Source organism: Aythya fuligula, chromosome 8 (assembly GCF_009819795.1).
Source record: "Aythya fuligula isolate bAytFul2 chromosome 8, bAytFul2.pri, whole genome shotgun sequence".
Taxonomy (NCBI): Eukaryota; Metazoa; Chordata; class Aves; order Anseriformes; family Anatidae; genus Aythya; species Aythya fuligula.
Window position 1 is genome coordinate 6,112,104 of NC_045566.1, and position 22,749 is coordinate 6,134,852.

At 38.4% G+C, this 22,749-nt stretch overlaps 1 protein-coding gene across 1 annotated transcript; it reads right to left on the minus strand.

Annotated features, from left to right (window-relative positions):
• Positions 1 to 1,765: 1,765 nt before the first annotated feature.
• LOC116491771 (protein zyg-11 homolog B) lies at positions 1,766 to 22,136 on the minus strand. Its single transcript, XM_032192041.1, has 14 exons — positions 22,069 to 22,136; positions 16,477 to 16,642; positions 13,710 to 14,464; positions 11,359 to 11,499; positions 10,347 to 10,523; positions 8,828 to 8,892; positions 8,034 to 8,133; positions 7,895 to 7,945; positions 7,144 to 7,305; positions 6,991 to 7,038; positions 6,183 to 6,380; positions 6,041 to 6,093; positions 5,314 to 5,411; positions 1,766 to 3,192 (listed from the first exon to the last, which is right to left on the minus strand). Exons 1-14 carry the CDS (start codon positions 22,069 to 22,071, stop codon positions 3,002 to 3,004), a joined length of 2,208 nt encoding a protein of 735 aa, XP_032047932.1. The 5' UTR covers positions 22,072 to 22,136; the 3' UTR covers positions 1,766 to 3,001.
• Positions 22,137 to 22,749: the final 613 nt, after the last annotated feature.

The window sequence follows — 22,749 nt, forward strand, 5'->3', positions numbered from 1 at the left end:
AAAGAAACTGGCTTCAGATGCCCATAAACATGCTGCATCTAAACATCAACAGAATGATGTAAAAACCACCACATAGCAATGCTCTTCCAAGTAATCAGACAGAGCAAGCAGTCTTACCACAGAAGCATGGTGTTTAACCCCAGTCTGTCATGATCAGTGCAAAACACTGCTATTACTCCACTCAGCTGAACCCGTTTGGTATCAATGCTTGAGAACACACAAAACATCAGCATGCAAAGTCTGAATGTGCACGTACACATGGCCACCAGCTAGTGTATGCCAAACATCTCAGGCATGTTACCTCTCTCCCATCGCTTTTTTCCTCTCTGTTGCCCAACTGGAAGATGAAGCTTCCTTCTCCATGTTCTTAGAGGCTCTCCAGCACTCAGAGATGCCATAAAATTTAGCTCTACAGCTTCCAACTTTCCTGGACTGCAGCCTTCAAGCAAGAGTGAATTAACAGTGAAATAAGCTTTTAGCAAATACATTAGAGGTTATCAACATATATTTGCAAAATGCAGCTTACCCTATCAGGATCAGGCACCACTTTGTAACACGATGGTCTTGAATCAAATCACAACTTCACTAGTGCCAAAACCTTAATACTGTACATGAAGGAGCCTTACCAGATCACACATGTACAGGTTTCCTATGTAAAGGTCTGCAAAGGTAAAGCAGAGTCATTATCTTCAGCCTTAAAAAAAGGTTGACAAATGCCACTGGTGAAATACAGGAGTTTAGAAGTTGCTTCCAGAATTATTGTATCTTAGCAGGAACTGCTGAAGCTGCCCAGCAATGTGAAGAGACCTTTCTTCTAGTGGCACACACAAGTAAATTGTTAGTTAAGTAGGTTTACACCTTGTAGCCATTCATATTTTTCTGCTTAAGAAAGCTCTGTTCACTGTTTGCCTGAAGCATGTGGGAACAAAACAAGGATATGGAAAATCATCTACAATCTCTCTGGTTGCAGAATTTCATGAAACAAGATCTTCACCATCTGGACCGGTACCAGCATCCCATTCATTTTGTGCAGCACATTGCAGTAGCGTTTTAGTTAAGATGCTTCACCAAGTTCTCCTGTTATTAGGAAACGACAGCTCTTCTTCCCAACACTGTTATGTTCTTTTTAAATTCTCGTGGTACCAACTGATTTATACGCATTCCATTAACACCAGTGCTGACAGGCTGCCTGGGCCATTTCATACAATGGAATTGTCACGGCAGAAGCCCCATAGCAGAGACCTCAGAAGGGTGGTGGATAAAAGCTTGCAGACCATTTTTTTCCATGTTTTAAACCACCTTCACAATTCAAAGCTACAATCAATTTCATTTCTTTCTGAATCAAGGAAACACTAACATAACCAGGTACACACAGGAAAATTATGCTAGCCAAATCATACCTTCACACAAACAGCAGTTACACAACATGATACTGGTAAAGTTACTGGATCAGTCCATTTTGAAATTGCTGAAAAACACAATAACTGGATTACTGAAGATTAGAGGTGATATTTTTATTTGCAGAATGAGAATTGGGGAGGGAGAGGAAGGGAAGGAGTTAAAAATAGTAAAATATGGTCATCCTGAAGAAGCCATCCCTCCTAGTAAGCTACCAAACATAAGTTTTCTCTTTAAACTGAATCACCAATATATTTACAGCAGAGTCTAAGAATGTCAGTCAGTTCTCATGGAAATGTGGACTGTAACCAGATAAATAGAAACAATGCTTGAAATAAAAGTGAATTTGAACCAACATGCAGTTTGCTTCCATCACTTGTATTTTATCAGGCATCCATATGCTGTGCAATACATTTCATTCAACACATCATTTGAAACCCACAGGTAACCAAGGAAGAAGTAAGTTGTTACAATTAGCATCTTTATGTAAAATTTCACACTTCACAGAACAATGCAATTGACACAGGGTTTACATAGAACATTAGGCAATATTTTGCACTGTGATGACTTGGAAATATTATTCACTGCACAATACTGACAGAATATTTACAGAAAACAACAGAGCAATCATTAGTCTCTTATAAATAAGGTGACCAAATATCCTGGGCCTCCTATTTCAACACGCGATTCCCGTCGTGATGAGGGCAGGCCAGTACTTTGCTCTTACAAGCCTTCTCTCTCTCTACCAGTCTTCCAAAAAGAAAAGAAAGAACCCACACACAACCAAAAGTAGTCAAACAACAGCAAAATCCCCTTCATGTTATCAAGTTTAAAATCTCAAGCTTAGCTCATTCTTTTAGAATTGTGGTTCCTATCAAACTTGTTTCTATTGCTTTATTTTAGTGAGTTTCCACTTTCCCTGATGCAGTTCTGATCTCAGCTTTACTGAGAGCACAAAGGACTCAGGAGAGCTCAACTGCAAAAAAGGCATTGTTCTAGCAGCAAGGAAAACAAAAGAACACAGCTTGCAGGCAAAAGGAAAAGGAAGCTGAAGTCCCCACTTGTGTTTAGAAGGATTATGAGACGGTGGACATTTTGGTCGCCTTAATTACAAGTCTCATTTGTAACTTGCATGCAGGTACTTTTGTAATCTGTAGAAGTGTTGAATATCACAACCACACACAGCTCTATTCAAACACCGAACTGGTAACCAGTTTTATAAACAGCAATCATAGGGATGAAGTAGCTTTCTGTCCCAGAAGTCGCAATACAAGATATTCCTATAAGTCCTTTTTTTTTTTTTTTTTATTTTTATTCCTCCAGATGTGCACATTGATCTATTGATCTGTTTGAGTCCCATCTCTTTGTAGCCAGCAGTAATCCTACAGGTATGACCAGCTCAAGCAGTGACCCTTTACAAGTTGCATATGCGGTTGCCATTAAAGTTGACATTCACCAAAGGTTACCATACATGGTTCTGGGTACCACAATTATCGGCAAATCACTTTAATGGTGACCACTATATTACAAGTTACTCCAACTACACACACATCAGAAAGGATTATTACAGAGACAATACTTTACACTCTTATACCTGCAGCTTTCAATTGGGTTTATTTTGTTGCTGTTTTCTACATGGAGGTGGTCTCCCGTGACGCATAATGTGCTTTTCCAAACTATCTAGGATGGCAATAGCAATCCTCTGGACATGTGGATCAGTCTGGACGTTTTCCTTGATGTTGTATAAGTGCTGTAAGCCACCTTCTTCAATTAACATGCTGCAGTACCTGGTAGCTGTAATAAGATAAAAAAAAAGGTAATCCAAAAAAATGTATCTAGGGTAGAAGTAGCAGATATTGTAAACACTGATTCAAATCCACTTTCATCTCTTATGAGACAGGCAGCATTTCAGACACTTCCTGAAGTCTTGTAGAGTGAATAAGAAACAGGCCCTTTGAAAACATTTTGCCAAATGCTACTTACATTGACTAGTATAGAAAATAGTTTAACTAGGATAAGTTGCTATGAAAGCCTTTTCAAGATAAAATTACACTTTTATTTCCTTTTTTGTTACTGCTTTTAAAAAGTCTACATCAATTGCAGTGTTATCACATGCAGAGATCAGCTATAAAAAGAGCCACAGCTGTAACATAACACACAAGCTTCAGAAGCTGTCACAAAAAGGTCACAGTGACTGTAATGCAGTCCACAGGGCATGAGAGCAGATGTGCTTACCTTCACTGTTCATCTAAGTGATGCAACACCTGACCTGTTTAAATGCTGATACTAAACTTTTCACTGGGGATCACATTTGCTGCAGCACTACTAATATTTTATGTAAGTTAGCTCATTGAGGTGTGAAACAGCGAAAGGAGAAAAAAAATGCCATTAATTCCAGACTACTTTTCATTCCCACATAAAAGAGGAGAGCAAAATAAAATGCATCTCCATTCCAGGACAAAATGTCATCGTGGTGCCAAGCTTAAGAATTTTCCTAATATAAATCTTCATATTTCAGAATGAAATATTTTTTCCCTCAGTTTAGATTATTACATTTGTTAACAAGCATTTGGTTTCTCTGCAACTTTCTCCAGAATCTTCTGGCACCAATTGCCATCAGAACTAAACTTCAGGATATACATATATAAATATATCAGGGCTATATTTTTTTGATCTCAAATCAGGCATATGTCATCCAGTTATTCACAGCCTTTGCATTCTACAGTGCAGTTACTCACTGTCAGTACAGACCTCTGTGGCATGTTGAAAGCTCAGAGGTTAGGGCAGCACAAAATAAACACTAAAAATAAATAGAACAAATAAGACTGTACCAAGCTAACAGAGCTGAGGCACAAAGGGGGGAAGAAAGCTTGCTTTAATTTCATTAAGACAGGATTAAGGTGTCATAATGAAAAATTGTTATTCAAAGTCTGATGACTAGAACAGCTTTGTCAGAACAGTCCTACTTCAACACAGGAAAAGTCCTTATGGGCCTCAGGACAGAATACCCTAAGAACAATGTCTCATTACAGTTTTGAGCTCTATGAAGAGCAGAAAAAAACCATGTTTTATGTGCAGTTATATATCATGCCATGTTATTATTGCTTGGTCCTGAATAGATGCATTTTCACTGCAGAAACAGTGATTTATGGGACAGGGATAAACAAGCATAGAGATACTGCTGTCAGGAAGATTAAAACACTGGCACAGAAAATATTTTTAATACTGCATAGGAAAGCTGCTTTATACATGGTAGAAGTTAATGAAAATATACATACTCGTGTAATCTACATTTATATATTTTTTAAAGTCATTAAAAAGTCAGGAAGGTTTGTCCAGCCTTACACCCTTTAGGTATGCTCAGGGGACTTATTTCCTTCCCCAATGCTTGTGCATTTCATTATGTACTACTACCAAAGCATTTTAAAAAGAAGATGCTGGTGTTCTCATTTTGCAGATGGAAAAAGCAGATTAAGAAACAGTCCTTCATGTAACAGCAAGTTATTGCAAAAAGGCCATTAGGGACTAGGATTACCTAAAACTTCTGTTCTCATGGTAAGAGATAGCTACCTGCTGTAATCCTTGTTCTGTAATTTTGAAGTAGTTTGTTGCCCATTACTAATAATGACATTTCTGAATAAAAATACCTGTGCAAGCTGCAAATTTAGTTAATCTTAACATGTCTACATTCTGGAATTAATACTGTACATTTGACAGTAAAATTCTGTTAAATAGAATTGATTTATAGAGCTTTTATAATTTTATTTTCCTGCCCCATTTAGTAAAAGCCTCAGTGTAGTTTCTCCAAAGTATCAGGAATTAAGATCATAGGAATTCCTATTATTTCCACTTCATGCTAGCGATTAATATACTAGGAAATAACAATTTTAAGGGTAATTTTATCTTAATACGTACGATTTTTGCTGCAGACGTGCTGCATGGCCCACACCGCCCATAACTGGACACCAGGTGTCATGAAACAGCCAAGTAATGGAAAAAATGGATTAAAAGACCTATTAAAAAAAAAAAAAAAAAAGAGAGAAAGAGATTGCAGCATCTCAATCAACATCTCACTTTGCTACCAGATACTACTTCTTCATAGATCTCACGTTGTCTACTCATTCATTGACAAATATAACTGGGACAGACATTCGATAAACTGAAGTTTTAGATGCAAAAGGTGACTACTTTTTGATGTTTAACACAATAACCAGCAAAAATATAGATAGCAGAAATGATGATTAAACAGCGGAAATAATGATTAAATGGACAGTAATTATCTAATTGCAATTTTTGGCCTCAAGTCCCTTTATCTAGGGCAGACAGTGCTAACCCAGTGCATGCCAATACAATCTTACCGGTTAATCTTTGCATTTAAGTCTTTTAGACATGGATGCAAACATCTTTAATAGAAATTCAGACAGAACAATATTACATTGATCTTTCACAGGAGTCCCTATCCTTCTTTGGTCACAAAGGGAAAACCAGCATGCTGTGTAATGTTTGCATGTTTGAGCTGATAGGCATTTTTCTGCTGGACAAAACCACATCTGGCTAGCAGCTCACTCTGCTTCAGGAACAAGTTTTAAATTTAGTTCAGTTCTACTGTATTTACCAAAGTCTAAATCAAGACAATTGTTACCTGTAAGCCACCATCTCACACTCTGGGGTCGGCCAGTTCAAAATGGCAGAATGCTGCACAGTACAGAACAAAGAACTGTCAATGTTAAATACAAACATACAAAAATAGAAGAGCATGATAAACTGCACTGTGATTTTAGTACCAGTTGTTCAAGGAGAGAGGTCCTCTGGCTGCGACTTAATGTCCAGGCTTGCTCTCCTCGAGATATTAAATGAGCAATAATCCCTGCTGCAAAATAGCTGACTTCCACCTCCACGCTGTGCAATAATTTACTGATGTGGTCTATAAAGTCCTTCCACATTAATTCAGAATGGAGTTCTTTAACTTCTGCTATATTGTTCTGGAGGGGAGGGAAACAGAGAGGGGAAGGAAAAAAAAAAAGAAAGTATTATCAGGGAGATGAACATATGAATTTGAACTACATAGTGTAAGTAAACACATAAACACCAGGATGATATCTTCATATGTTCAGGGCACAGTCAGATACCAAGATGCTACTTCTGTTTTTAAAACTTTTCCAGTTTAATGCACAAATTTGCCTTAAAATACAGAAGTTTTCTCATAAGTAATTTTGGGCTAATAACATTCAGATTACACTAATTTAAAAGCTATTTTTTAACATTTCTCAAACACAGCCAATTTCAGTAAACTTCACCAGGTGCACAATGCTGAATTCCATTCATTTCCAATTAATTTTTGCATTTAGACATATCTGAAGCCTTGCTCACTGCCCTTTCATAAAAGCTTTTTTGATTACTGTAACCATCAATTTCAATACAATCAGTGTTTTTGAAGAACTGACAGAAGTCTGAAACAATGTCAATTGTGAGTAATGAACAATATCAAGATTAAATGAATGTAAAAACATTAGGCAAATTTTCAGGTTAACATGGAGGGAAAAAAGGATCAAATTTTAACAATACAGATTTCAGACTTTTTGTTTATCTTACCAGAAGTCCAAGAACTTTCTGTTGAATGGATGATTCCGATGGAAAAGACTGTGGAAAAAAGAAAGAAACTATATGTAACTGTTTATGCTTATTACTGAAACAATTTTAATTATAAACCTTGGCTGACAATCCACAGGGAACTGTACTACTCACCTCTAAGACTCTCATGAATAGTTCTAGTCCTTGATTTTCAATGAAGTGCCGACACGTTGTTGGAGATTCATCCGTGAGGTTCCAAAGTGCACTCAGTGTGAACTTGAGGGTAGTATCTACAAGATTCTGATTTGTTTTCTGCTTAACTATTTGTAAAAGTTGCTGGAAAAACAAACAAAAGGAAATCCTAGTTATGACTGTATATCAAAAAACATATGGGCTCCTCTGCTTGTTTCTGTGCAGACTTGGGTAATGCAAACTGCGTTTATAAGCAGAAAAAAGACCCAAACTATAGAAAATAGAATTGCTATTAAACCTTTTTTCCCCCTTTTGAATATGATTGCCTGGTTGAGTAATTCCTGTTTTCACCATAATTGCATGTATAGTACGATTACTGATGGACATTGATAGCACTAACAACTTACTTCAAATATTCTTTTCAAGGATCTTTAGGCTTATAGAATTAATTTGAAGCCAAGAATTTATTGCTATCTTACTTCATATCAACTGTATCAAGTTTTCCCAGTTTGGCTTTTCATCTATGCTATTACGTCTCATAACCATTGCGCATGATACCATCTCCAGCAAATTCTCTAGCCTTTTCTGTTCCAAAGAACTTGCAGATGAATACAGGTTAATGTGTTCTTAGAATTCTATCTACTTATTTTTGTTTTATATCTTTAGGAATACTGTCAGCATGCATAGCTCAAGAGGATGGTATTTTTGACTGTCAAGAAAGTATTTGACTTACCCTAACAATGAAGAGCTCTGCACCAAGTTGGGCTGTTTGCTCTGTTGAAAGCTATAAATGAATAAAACCATCATCAACACTTTTTTTAAAATATACTTTAGAAATACTATCTGATCATTTCAAATTCTAAATTTTGTACCTTTGCAGCAAGAATGGAAATTATGGCTACAGCCATCCTTTGCATGTTTTGATCTTCATGATTACACAGCCACTGCATAACAAGTTTGGCGGCTTCAAATCTGAAAGTTAAACATAAGTTTTGTTTTCCCAAGTCTTGTAAGTCTTACCAAAAGAAAGATGTACACAGAAGACACTTCAGATATAAATGCATGCAAGACCAAAGAAACCAGACGTGTGCCTTGTATCAAAAAGGTTGAAATACATCAGGAAATTACATGTATTGCATGAACCTCAGTCAGCTTCAAGCTGTTTGCTTAGGATATCTTACTTCTAATTATACATTGAAGTGCACGGGAATTGCTTCCAAAGAAGGAAGAAAAATTTGACACAATATTCTGAAACAGCAGACCAACATACTTCAAAAGCTTTTAGCAAAGCATCCAAGTAGAAAAGTCTCTGCAAAAAGCAATTCCATAGTCCCCCAGAGAAATTCTGACTTCTCTTACATGATTAGTGGTAGACCTATCCAGGTGAAGCAAAAAATACCTGCATACCAGAACTTTTTATTACTGACCTACAATCAAAACTATTATGGATTACTAGCCCAAAATACCACAGGCCACATGAATTAACATGTTAGAAAGATTTAAACTGAGCAAACTGAGACCAGAAACAAACCCTGTGATCATCAAGCCTCTAGAGCAGCCATAATTTTCCAAAGACCAAAAAATCATAAACATACCTTAGTATTAAAAAAAATATATATATATATTCTGCAATGCTACAGCTCATTTTAACTGACATAAAACTTGCCTGTTAAATGGAACATCCTGAAGTATTCTGTCACTGCACAGTGAAAGAAGGCAATTCTTTTGCAGCTATAAGAAATGAAAAAGAATGATTTCAGAGAGACATGTTTGAGAATACCTTCTTGCTATGAATCATTAAGCATATTTCCATAAGCAAAATGAGTCAGTTTGAGAAAGGAAAAAAGGAACTTTAGGGTTAAATTATTCCTTCACGATGGGGCAAACACCCTCCTCACTGAGAAGATACCAAAGAACTCTGTTTGGGCTTTGATTCTAATCTTTAACCAAATAATAAGGAAGAAGTTTGATTTAAAGCTTTACAGCCATCTTCTTACTGTTGATTAATATCTCATGTACAGGCTTGCTAAAGATGTCTCCTTCAAGTTAGGTCAATAACAAATCAAAAGGCAGGCAAATATACCAACACAGACAGCAGACTGATAACTTTGCACCTAAATAAATCTCTTTCCTCTTAAATATAAGTTTATGCACAAGCAAAATGAATTAAGCAGTTCTGAAAACGCTGTATTTTTCTTCAGACCTATATCTCAAATAGAGAAGAAGGAGGGCCAGCTGAATATTCAAACCCCATTAAAGTTGAATGTGAAAGTAGGAAAAAATAAATAAATAAAACACTACAAAAACAACAACAACAACAACAAAAACCATTATACTTTTAGACACTGATCAGAACATTTGGTAGGACATATATATAACTGTAGCTATAACTGTAGATATATAGGGAAACCTCATGCAAGATACCAAATGAAGGCTCATTTACCTCCTATTATTTAACCTTAAAAATTAATGTTTTCAATACTTTGTTTTTGGGCAAGTGTCACTATGTCATTCAACACTGCCCAAACAGATGAGCCTTTTCCTAAAGCTAGCAATATAGCATGCTATGTTATTGTTAACAGTAGCTTGATCAACGATAAAACTCTCAGACAACTCCAGCCACACTGTACATCACTCAGAACCTTGCTTATTAACTAGAGACAAAGGATTCCATCAAAAACCTTTAAATAATTGTAAGGAAATAATTTGTATCCACATGCCCAAAGAGATGTTTGTTTTTAAGATAGGACAATATAATCACTGTGCATTTCTGCTTAATCTTGCCTGATAATGGTTTCATTAGGGTAAGAATCGTAGTTTTGTCAGATACCCAACACCACCTCTTGGTTTCCATTTTGCCACATGCACTGAAAAATTCACTCTTCTCAGCAAGATCACCTCTAATGGCAACCAACTCACCCAACAGTATTTTCTACTTCATTTGCAAGTTTAATTTCATTAAAGTCTTTTTAAGAAGCCACATTATGGTAACATTGATTCTGCTAAATCCAGTCCCATAGGGCAGGAAGCACAAAAGGAAATAATATTTACTTAAATCCTGCACAAATGTAGCTGTATGAGTACTTGCTTACAGCTGCTCTTGAGGTCATGAGATGTGGAGAAATCTCTCTTAAGATCCACAACACAGAGAAAGCTACAGAAAATAAGGAAAATTCATCTTTTACCTGTTGATGATTTGGGAAATGTTCCATGGCCTTCAGGAGCAAGTGAGTGACATCAGCCAGAAGTCGCACAGGCATGCCTGCTGCTAAGTCTTGCTTGGTTAGGTTAAAGACACATGCACTTGCTGCTAACTGCACAGGTAAATTCAGGGGGTGATTTCTCATTCCAATAACGACAAGCTGAAATGCAAGAGTTTTACTCACATTACTTACATACACGTTTGTGCACATACCTCAAGAGCAATCCACTGTTGCTTCAGGCCACGACAATGACTAACTTCTGCCTCCTCTTTACCTAAGTCAAAAACCTCATCTGGTATGATTTTAATTTTCAGAAAGAACATTTCCTTCTGCTCAGTGACTGAAAGCTGACAACTTCTATTTCTCCAACTCCTTTTGCACTGTCTGCAGCAGCCCCTCAGAGGAGATCATAGAGTTGCAGAATCATCTAAGTTGGAAAAGACCTTCAAGATCACCATCAATCTGACCTACCAAGTCCAATCACTAAACCATGTCCCCTAGTGCCACGTCCACATGTCTCTTAAATACATCCAGGGATGGGGGTATTACCACCACTTCCCTTGGCAGCCCGTTCCAATGTTTAACCACCCTCTCTGTGAAGAAAGTCTTCCTCATGCCCAGCCTAAACCTCCCCTGATGCAACTTGAGAGCGTTTCCTCATGCCCTATCACTTGTCACCTGAAAAAAAAGGGACTGACACCCTCCTCACCGCATCTTCCCTTCAGGTAATTGTAGAAAAACAATTTGGATGCTAATAAATTTAGACACTAAATTAGTGCAGATCAATCTTAGATAACATAAAATGCTACTAGGGCATCATCTCCATCATTAAATCATTATTAATTTTCATCCATCATTAAAATTTTAGCGTTAAAAATCACAATGAAAGTGTAAAAGTTTAAAACGATTTTTTAACAAGGTTTTGGGAATGGCCTCCTTACAATCAGTTTAAGGAAGGATGCAAGACCTTCTCATCAAGACTACATTATTTTACCTTTAAAATTTCAGGCTTTGTTTTTTCCATCACATGTGTCAAGCTGAATAAATGAAAGAGTGCTTCTCTCACAAAGAAGGCCCGTTCACTGTAACGCTTCAGTGCTTCAGAAATCTGAGTCTCATTTGCTTCTCCTGACACCTATGAACAGAGGAATAATCTTTAGTTCAAGATACCATCATTTACTTTAAGAACTTTGTTCACAAAATTGCAAAGCCGCAGTTTCAAAAGTGTTGATATTTCAGCCAAAGCCTTCAGTAAGCAAATGATTACATTATCTGCCCAAATTAATCCAGAACTACGTGATCTTCAAACATTCTTTGTAAGGAATCCCCTTTATAAGACAGAATTAGGTTTCAGACACCATTATAAGCACATCCATATAAAACCACTAAGTAAAACTTGCACTTTGTGACTAACAAAAATTGCTTATGAAACAGCAAATGCCTAAAAGCAGTATATGAAACTGAGTGCTTTGTCAAACACATTGACAAATATATTTTGGCTGATATTTTTTGCTCAGGGTTCTAGCTCTGCCAATAAATATTTCCACTTATTTTCTACACCAGGATTGCTACAAGATAGATCTGTAGCAATACCTTTCCAGCACTGTATTAAAGAACTAACTCATATGCACTGCAAAAGAAAACATTCTTATAAAGTTTTAACATGGATTTAAAGTCTGCTAACACTAAAGTAATTTATGTTATAATAGTGCATTAGAAGCTGCTGACTGTTGACTAATACAAGATTAAGTTTAGAGTACTAAATCAGCAACTAGCTGCAAATTTTTCCCAACCTACTGCATCTTCCATTTTACTGTATTCAACCTACTTTGTATCTGCATGTTGTGTAACTAACTGTAGGCTTGTTCCTCAGTCCTACTACTTTTAGAATCACTGCTGCAAACACTGTTTTTTGGTTTTCATTTTTGGGAAAGCACACAGAACTTGCTCTACCTAATTTGTCACATATGGGAAAGCAAACATTCACAGATGAAAGTGTCACTTTTCATGCATCTTGTATCGTATGGAACCAAATTTTTGATAACTTGCTAGACCAGGAAGATATTACAGCCTTGAGAGAAGTGATACCATCTCGGACTTTGGTTTATGCTCCCTACCAACTAGAGCAGGGCAGTCATATTTACTGACACATTTTGCAGCCAGTTATACACTGCATGAAGAATTCCACTCAGCTTCACGGTTTCAACTACAACGTCTGTCTAGTGTTTAATCTTTCAAGAACTTTTTATAACTAAATGTTATAGGACTGCTGTAAAGATAACAATATTTTACTTCGACTGACTCCGCAAGGGCCATGTCCTGATTATTCTTTAGTAGTATCAAGATTAGACAGCTGAATAGTTCCGTACAGTCACTAACGAATTCCAGGTCACAAAGTAAAAAAGAAGAAAAAGACTGTACCTTTTCATAGCACAGTCACCTGAAGCACGCATTCTATACAGTTACTATCTATTTCTAAGGATTATATTGAACTATTTACTACCAACTGTGAGGTTTCATTTCCTGATGCTATACACTGATCATGTTGGAACTTGCTTTCTCCAACAAATCTTTCAACATTCATACATGCTGCTGTCAGCTGTGACAACCAGGTACTCAGGAGAAGTGGCCATTAACAATTGTCAGAAGCTCCAAGTAAAAATTATCATTAAAAAATTGTCATTGCTGTATTATTTCATTTGCATATGACAAGGGCATTCTATTTTGTTTTAATCGAATTGCAAAAATCAACTTGCATAGGAGACATATGGCCACATTATGCAAACTCTTCCTCATTCCCTCTGCAGTTTCCTTTCATGACCTTCAAAAGACCTCTAAAGACCTTCAAAAGACCTTTCAAGGTAGGCAGAAATACTGTAATCAGGAAATAGAAGAGATGATGGAACACAACAGCAGCTCAGTTATTAAGTTTTATTGTATCTGCTGTGTTAATCATGAACTGCTCAAAGTTTATGCAAATTGTAACTCTCCCTCTTACATATTGCTGCCTTATACTAGACACCGGGCTGGAAACCCGAGAACATTACTTCAGTAAATGACTTCAGACTAGACCTAGTTCAGCTCTTAGGTCTGGTAGTTTAAATCACCAAAACAGCACAGAAAATAGATGCCTTTTTTTTTTTCCCTCAATAAATTATTTAAATCTAGCAGTTTCTGTTCCAGAATTAAGTAGGAATTTGACATGAAGTCACTAATTACAATTCACGGTTAAAATACTAACTTACAGCCTCCTTCTGAAACACCTACATGTATTTATTACAAATGATTAGGTCTATTTTCCCTGAACATTCTAATTTTTCAGCAAAATTAATTCTCCCACTTAACCTTTAGATTTCCTTCTCCTGTTAGGAATTCTGAGTAGCCGGCATCAGTAGCTAGCAGTCCTACAAACTGCATTGTTGGCCGTTGCTGGATAAATGCTTCTACTGCCTTATCTGTAACATGCTTCCTTCCAGAAATGTCCAGAGACACGAGGTTAGGCAAGATATCTTTCTGTTCCAGTAAGCGAAGTGCTATGTCTGATGTGAACTGTTTGTCATCTGAAATATCAAGGTGATTCAGATATTTTAGTTCTCTTATAACATCCAGAATCTGCGTTGTGGTCATTTTCAAGCATTTCAGGTGGTGCATGGTCAAAGATTTCAGTCGGTCTTTGCAGGTGAGGAGTGCTGTTATGTCAGTAACAGAGGTGTTGGATATATCCAGACTTTCTAACCTAGGGAGTGATGCAACATCTGCCAAGTCCTCATTGTAGAACAGAACATTGGTAATACTTAATGCACGAAGCCCAGACAGCTGACTGAAGCACCTCTCGTAGGGGTCTTCCAAAGAAAGAGTTAGTGAGTTCAGCACAAGGCATTGAAGATTCTGTTGGATCCATTTATTGCTGCCAAGTCCGCTTATAATGTCCGTGATTGTTATGTCTGCGTTTACCCCAGTAGCATCAAGTTCTACTAGCTTGTGATGGCAGAACGCTTTCCGGAAAGCCACGGCAGAGATTTTGGCTTTGCGTATACAAGCTCGTTTCAAACGCATCTGGTTGCCTCGGAAGATGCCCACAGTTCCATCATTCAGAAGCCCTGTTGGAAAACAGCATTAGTGTTTGCTTCTAGTGCTGTACACCACTATTAAGAACCCAAAGGGAAACAAATAAGAAGTGTTAACAGAGATAAATTGCAAAATAGGATATATCTCAGATCATTATGGTGCTCATCTTTTTTTTTTGAGCTTTCATTTCATGATTATACTTTTGGATAATCTCAGGTTAAAGAATAGGACAGCTAAATTCAGACGGACTGACGGTCAGAAGACAGAACATACAAAATAAAATAATCTTGAAAACATTCAGGCTACAACTTCCATTTTGCTGGATTTTCTCACTGTAACTGGTTAGAAACGTGCTAAAAACTGAATTTCAAATCTTCTTGAAGTTTTTCTTCCCTGGTCACAGTTCTGTTAACCTCAACATAGTGCCAGCAATTAATGATCCACTTCCATCTTGCTTTAACTCAATTGAATACTGTAGCATTCGACTGAATTCATAAGTAGGATCAATACACTATACTAAGCTAATTAAGTTATTTTATGTCCTTCATGAAGAAGGTAGGAGTGTTGCTCAGAAACAAGCTAAATGTGAGAAAGAAACCTAGAAAGTGTTTCAAAGAGGAGAAACAGGAGGACAAGAGTAGGAAGGAGAGAAAGACAGCAATGAAAAAAGGAAATACAATAGCCTTGTTTGAGATAATCATCTTCTGCTCTGTAGCAAGATGACTGCGTAAGTAGTCTTTTCCTGCTGCATACTGACAAAACACTAACTGAAAAATTTAGTTCCATGCACAGGATTATCTGAAATACATCCAAAACACCAAAATATCTTATTTGTGTCTTACCAACAGAGCGACTACTAATTTATAAAAAGCCCTATGAGAAGGGTATGGGTACACAAGCATACACACAGAAGAATTAGGAAGTACACGTCCATCTAATTTCTCTCCAGAGAGTTAAAAATGCCAATGTCCCTGGCTTGCATCTTCAAGCACAATGAAGATAGTAAAGAAATTGAAAACACAATATATTTGAATAAAAGCATAACTGCCACTGCAGTTTGTCTAGATTTAAGTCAGAAGCTAGTAATTGTCTCTGTGATGAAGTTAAATTAATATTAAGATTTGCAGACTAGGTAGCGTGCATCTTTTGCAAAGAAAGCAAACATATAATATGAGACAATTTGTACTCAGGAAAAAAATAAAGTGCAATAAATAAATATAATTTGGTTCAAGTATAACTAAATTACTTAGTAATTTTTGCTAATCTTTGTAATTAAGGATCAAGTCAGTCTCTCCTGCTGACCTACCTTTACCACACCCCATTTATTATTATTTAGGACAGTCTCTTCTGCTACACACAGCTGGCAACAACTGGAGAAAACTACAACACCAGTATCTGCACAAAGGCAGCCAGCCACATCTGCTCCTACGGAAGAGGGCTCTTGGTGTGCTTAAAGCAATTTTTCCAGTGTCACGTCTCATCTCTAAAGTCTGCAGAAATGGGTCTCCTGCCTCTCCTCTAGGGTATTCTATATGTTCACTGTCTTCATGCCAAGAAGCTTTTGTTAACAGCTTTTATTGCTTAACGTTTTCCTTTGTCGTGTTTAAAAGCAAGCAAACAAGATGGCAGGTCTCTCTTCAAAAGCATGACAGAATATACTAGGCCTGTACTAACACCTAAGAACACCACAAAGTGCTTTTCATACCTTCTTACGCTAGTCCTGAAACTGACTGCCTTTTAGCAAATAATTCCACTGCAACAAAAGCGCTAAAAGTATCTGTTCAACAATGTTAACTTAAAAGAATATTCAATTAAAATCATAAATACAAGACAAAGGACTTTTGATTCAGAACCGTCTATACGGCTATGCAACATCCAGCTGAACCTGTGGCAAAACCAAAATACCAGAAGTTCTCTATTCAGAGATTAAGAAACACATTTTAAATAGTTCCAACATCAGACTCTACTAGAAAACACACCCTAGCTACAGTGCCACATTCCAGTAAAATATTTTCCACCGATGACCCACAAATAATTGTTTTACCATGAAATGCCATTGTCTGCAGCAATCGATCAGCCACTTCTTGAGGAAACATTCCTGGCTCCTGCAGGCACAGCGTTCCATCTTGCCTTTCTGTACAGAACTTCTCTAGGTTGGCAGTAAGGAAATTCAAACAGATGTCAAGCAAAGAGTAGGGAGAAGCTTCCTCCTGTTGTACGCAAAACACAATGAAACAAAGGCGATTTAGTCAAATCGTTTTTGCTGTCTATGTCTCCACCGTTCCTCTACAACGTTATTTTTAGGCAAATCATTATTTTTTGTTAGTCTGACTCACATTTAAACAGGCAAATATTATACACGAGATGTTCCCCTTGGAGCCGCAGCAAACTCGTGAGTTGGGTCACACAATAACAAGCTTACCAAACTGGGGGGGAGCCTCCTCCCACGGTCACCCTGAGAGCCACAGCCAGTGTACTTAATCCCTGCTTGTGTTCACAGGGCAATAAAAGTATTTTCCCAATTTCTGAAGACAGAATTTGAATTTCTGACATTTGCTGGTAATTAATCGATCAAGACAGACTGAAAGAACTACTGCTTTAATCAAATGTTACTTCTTGATATAATTGCTTTTAATCTTCCATTTAAACCTACCCACCTCAGAAGTCTACCACATCATTACATTAGAAATGTAGATAAATCTCATGCATGGTTAGGAGCAATTTCTGATACTGAAAAGTGCAGCTAAAGCTTCGAATCAAAAAAAAAAAGAGAACTCAAAAAGATCCAAATTTTGTGCTGCAATGAAGTAACAATTATTGCGGTATTCTTTCTGATAAAAGATAGCATAAAAAGGGGGAAAATGGTAAGGACCTAGAAATTACCTATAGAGAACATTGGGTACAATGGGGACAAGGCAGAATATAAACTTCACATTTTCTTTCAGAGATAGATTGCATATTGATATATGAAAATCTCAACTTTTTTTGTTGTTATTGGTTGGTTTTGGTTGTTTTTTATTGTTATTTATTCAGCGCCTAATAATAGCTTACTGTTTTCAGTCTCCCAGATTAATCAACATAAAGAATGAGTCGCAGCCCTGTGAATCATCCACAGCGCTACACAAAAGAAGGCTGAGTGACTGGTACATACTCCCCCGGATAATTTTGAAAATAACAGCATCAACTCTTGCCACATCTCATCTGTAGGAAGAATTGTAGCTTGCCTTTTATACTGAATATTCTGGATAATTTCACCTTTCTTTGCTAGTTCATTTAACTTCTCTTCTGTTGCTTCATTTGCCTAATATTCTCATAGCAAAAGTAGAGGAATAGATAAAAGGTTATGTAGAAGAAATATAAAGAAAATGACAGAAATGCATCTTCTAAAATAAGGTGCACCTATTTAGGGTGCAGATGGAATGGAGCTTATCTTTAATGAATCATGAACTGCCAACAGAGAGAGACTGCAGTTTAATAGCTCCTGAAGACTTAAGTGCAGGTTTGGGAACTAAAAACTCCAAATTATTCAAATACAAGCTCTTGCTGCAGCTTTTGACATGCAACTTCCACCCCTTTGATTTGATTTCACTAAGTGCTTAACTTCTGCTCAACTTGATTATTGAATATTATTGTTGAAGAAACAGGAGTTATTTTGTGATGTGACTTGCTCTCATTACCAGAAAACAGCAATTTTGGCTGCCTCATTACCAGAAAACAGCAATTTTGGCTGCCTCATTACCACAAACTGATATGAAGAGGAGGGACAGAATTTGGAGTTGTTAACATCTTTTGTTTCTTTACAATGTGCAATAATGCCTGAAATGCTTCTAGAGAGGAAAAAAAATGGTTATTTTAAAATAATACATTTTTTTAAAGGAATAAAGAAAATATTTTTTCTAAGCTGAAATTACTACACATGGCCAGAACTTATAAGACAGCTGCTGATTCAAACAAAAAATCAGAATCCTTATTCAAAAGCAAATGAGAATTATTCTCACTTAAGCAAAGACAGCCTTGTCTCTCATTAGCTCTTATGCTTCTAATTTGATGCTTAAACATGACAAAAACCAGAATACAGGCTCTGTTCTTTCCTTCTGGCACTGTTGCATAATTTCTGCCAGAAAAGCTAAAACACTTCCATATATCAGTGAGCAAACTCCGATGAGAATTTTTAGCCATGCAGATAGGCTGCTAGCATATGACTCAGAAAGCTATTTTTTCAGCCTGTACCTCTAGCTAGCCAATCTAACCTGGAGATATTGTTTTTTTGTTGTTGGTTTTTTTTTTTTTTATTTTTGTAACAAAATAATCACTTTAAAAGTCCATGAAGGACTTCCCTCTAGCTATAAAGGGCCAAAATCCACAAGCAGGGATCAGTCACACTTAGAACAGCAGAGCACCACTTCTATCAACCTCCCGCCAGCTGCAGGAGATGTTTATAACACTTCTTCAATTTGTTGCACAAAGACTGACCAAACACATCTAGCAAAGGCTCCAGAGGTAACCTGGACAGTCAGGAGAAACATTTTTACCTACACCTAATTAAGTCCTTTGACATGCACCATAAAAGTGATTTCCTAGGCTGTCTGCTACTGAACTAGAATAGCTTGAATGCAACCTGCAAACCTTCCCATGAGCAAGTGGCACTCCTTTTTTTAACTTCTTACTTTGAGAGAATATTGCCCAGTTAAAGAGCTCATAATAAAAGCCTGCGGTTGTATTTGAACACCTACAGGGGTAGGATTTCAGTGTTTCCATTCTTTAGTTATGCTTTTGAATGTCAGCTTGAAAACAAACCTGGCAGTTGTTTTTCAGTTCATTTCACTTTCTGGTTATTTCGATTTCAAATACTTCAGTTGAATACTGTAAATGTGTGTCAACCACAGCTCAGGATTGCTGTACTTGGTAAAGATCAGTCAGAACCATTTCAGTAGAACTTCTACTACGTAGATTTGATGTTTTCATGGCTATCTTCACCATCTGATGTTCCCATATACATAACAGTTTCTTTCATTCCATCAAACTACTTCAGTGACCAGACAAGTCTCCAAAAGACAGGATGATGTGTTACATGACACAAGGCTGGGTGCCTTCATTCCTTTTATTAATATATGTTTTAGCTAATGCGACACATCTAAAGTCAACTAGCTTATGGAACAGTATCTGTAATGGAATAATTTGGGATGAGATTTTTAATGCTCATTTCTTTATAATTTCTTTTAAAATACAAAAAAAAAAAAAAAGTTAACTTTGTAAGTGCTTAATCAAACCAAGGCAAACAACCAAACAAACAAAGAGGTGAAGGAAGGAGAGTAAAGCACATGGCCATTGGCATCTAGCAGTAATCCAATACACTAGCAGACTGAAATGCAATCCCACCCTTAATATGGCATTACCTAGTTCAGCTTATAGTGTACGTCACTAATGCAGGAGGAAAGGTTCTCACAAATAACACAGTCCTCCATATTTTCTTTTAAAAACTCATTGTGTTGACACTAACTATTGCCAGACTATATCTACCTCTGTATTTCAAAACGTAGTTAAGAAAGAAAATAAGACCTTAAAGGGACATATTAAAGTACCTAGGACAAATTACAGAATCTTAAACCCAACTTTATGCCTAGATTAGTTAACTGAGTGTGAGTATACAAACAAAATCCTGTTCCTTCAGAAGAGCATCACCATGCAATCACCTGCTTATACAAAGATAACAAAAAAGAGACAGATTTAACTGATGTTTTCCATCAGTAATTGCAATCTAACTTTGCAGGAAAACTAAATCCCACTGCTGTGTGGGCCTTTTTCACTATAGGCATTGTGATGATCCTACCAACTCCAGCCTGAAAGATCCAGTTCTTTCTAGCTTTGTGTCTCAGTCATTAAAAATCAAATCTTCTCCCCAGCCCCCCAGGTAGCTTTTGATCAGTTTTCCCTCAATAAACCCATATAAAGCCTTGGAAGACAGACAACAATTTCAGCTCCAGGAGAACTATTTCTAAGTCTCCAATTTTTGCACCCAATTACTGACTCAGTATGACAAGACTCAAGTGCAAGAGGTCACTGTATGCTCTGCCAGGCCCATCTGCTTTTCTTCCCTGAAAGCTCGAGGAAGGAGCTGGGCATACAGGATAAGGGACTTTTCAAATAGCAGCAATTACTTCTCTCGAGATGTTAGCAGGACAATAAATGGTAGCAGAGCCTTGGTTTTTAGCCCTAAAGATTTACTTTCTTAAAAGGAACATGCTTAAAACGACCAAGAAATACTAGCAGCTCAATAGCATTCCTCAGAACTCTCCTGAGCACTAATAAGGGCAGTGAAAAATAAACAGATGGTTCAGTGATTTATGCTTCAAAAAATGCTCTAGGACTATCCTACTTAAATTAACAGAATGAAACAAAATTAGGCAGTTTATTAGCCAGACTCACCGAATGATTATGCACAAAACTCAAATTTATTATTTTCATTAATTACTCTGGCACAAGTGGGATCATACTGATTAAAGTTGCTAGTGATACAAAGTTGGCAGAGGCCACAAGGCATCTAAAATTAAATAGTGCCACATTAAAGCTACATAACAAGAACATGTACTCGAAAACTAACATAAAGAACTTCCGATATGAGTTCATCAATTAGAAATGACTGGAGAGAACCTGAAGGGTTCGCTTAACCGCAAGGAAACCCGAGGCAGCCAAAGAAGGTATCAGGAGAAGCATCAAGCGAAAATACGGAACTGCTATGCCATTTTCAAGGCACTAGCAGATCTCGTGGGGCTATTTATGTTAAGAGGTATCTACACCACCTCAGTTTGAACCTAACAGCTACCAGAATACGCTGGGGGGGAAAAAAGCATATTGGGAGGAGGAGGCAAAACCTGCCTATTAGCCTCACAGATCAAAAGGTGCGAGAAGATATGAAAGCTGCCTGGTATGGGAAGGAACAAAGGTATGCAGGTGATGCACAATGCCAGCACGACGACAAAGGTGCGTGGAGTCGCCATGAATCAGAGTTTTGCCACAGGTTTAAATGTGGGCACCCAGCTCCCAAAGAACGAGGCTCGCAGTCCTCTGAACGCAACAACAGACACAGGGGGTGCCTACTTTTAAAATACACATCAAAAGCTTGCTTAGGGGCTTAAGTTATGTTTTTATTAACTGGTCTATGAGAGCAGACAGCCCAGGAGGTTCCCGGTGGTGGCTCAGAAGCAAATATGCACACTCATCTCCTGAGCAGAGAGCAGCACCACGCACGGCCTGTCTGTAACACAGGGGCTGCCTTCTCCCTCAGCCAGCTGCAGCAGAGCCGGACCGGGCCAAGCCGGGCCGAGCCGGGCCGGGCCGGGCCGAGCCGGGCCCGACCCCTGGAGCCGGCCGCGGGTCCCCCTGTCACGGCCGCTGCCGGCGGCGCCCCTCAGCGGCGGGGCGGGACAGGGGCTGCAGCCGCTCGCGCCCGGGGCTTCGCCCCCGCTCCGGCCAACGGCCGCGGCCGCCTGAGGGAGCCGGGCGGCCATCCCGGCCCCTCGCCGGCCATCCCGGCACCTCAGCGCCCCGCCGCCGGCAGCCAGCACCCCGGGGCAGCCCGCCTGCCCCACAGAGAGACGGCGGCCCCGCTGCCCTCCCCTCAGTGCCCCTCACTCACCATCGCGGCGCTGGGTGCCGGAGGCGAGCGCCCAGCCAGCCGGGTCCCGCAGCTTGCGGCTGCTTCTTTTTTTTTTTTTTTTTTTTTTTTTCCTTCCCTTTCCACCCCCCTCCCGGTACTTGCTCCCCCCCCCGACCTGGAAGTGAATGCAGCTCCGGGCCCGCCTCCCTTAAAGCAGCCGCGGCGGGCAGAGGACACCCAGCCCGGCTCTGCGAACGGCAGGGCCAGCGGCCGGGGCTGGTACTCGCCAAAAAGCGCTGGCCCGGCCTGCCTGACCCTCCCCTGGGCTCGTTTTCGGAGGACAAAGCAAGGCTGGAGCTCAGCCTCACCTCCATGCTTTTGCACAGAGATCAGCCTCTTGCAATTAAATGTTTCCTGCCCCAAATCGTGTCTTTGGGTACTGTGGCTGAGCTGCTCCAGCACAAAAGGGTTTGCTTCCTGCTTCGGAGTTGGAGAGGAGCTTTGCCATCAGCTTTTATACAAACTAATTTTGGCTTTCAGATACAGTAACAGCGATGAAGGCCTCTTTTCCAACAAACTACTGTATTTACACTCAGTGAACACAGTTATTTTTTGTTTCAGAATACACAGTGATACAATTGCTCTGTCCAGTTAAAATGAAATTACAAAGAGTTTACTGTTAAATCTTTTAAGGAATTACTGATTTTTAGTACATTATCT

What these genes read in the sequence shown, in the direction of transcription:
- LOC116491771 (XM_032192041.1), bottom strand. An exon ending in TATTCATGAGAGTCTTAGAG is followed by an intron (nt 7,039 to 7,143) that starts GTGAGTAGTACA and finishes TTTTTTCCACAG; the next exon opens with TCTTTTCCATCGGAATCATC. An exon ending in AGAAAGTTCTTGGACTTCTG is followed by an intron (nt 6,381 to 6,990) that starts GTAAGATAAACA and finishes CCTCCCCTCCAG; the next exon opens with AACAATATAGCAGAAGTTAA.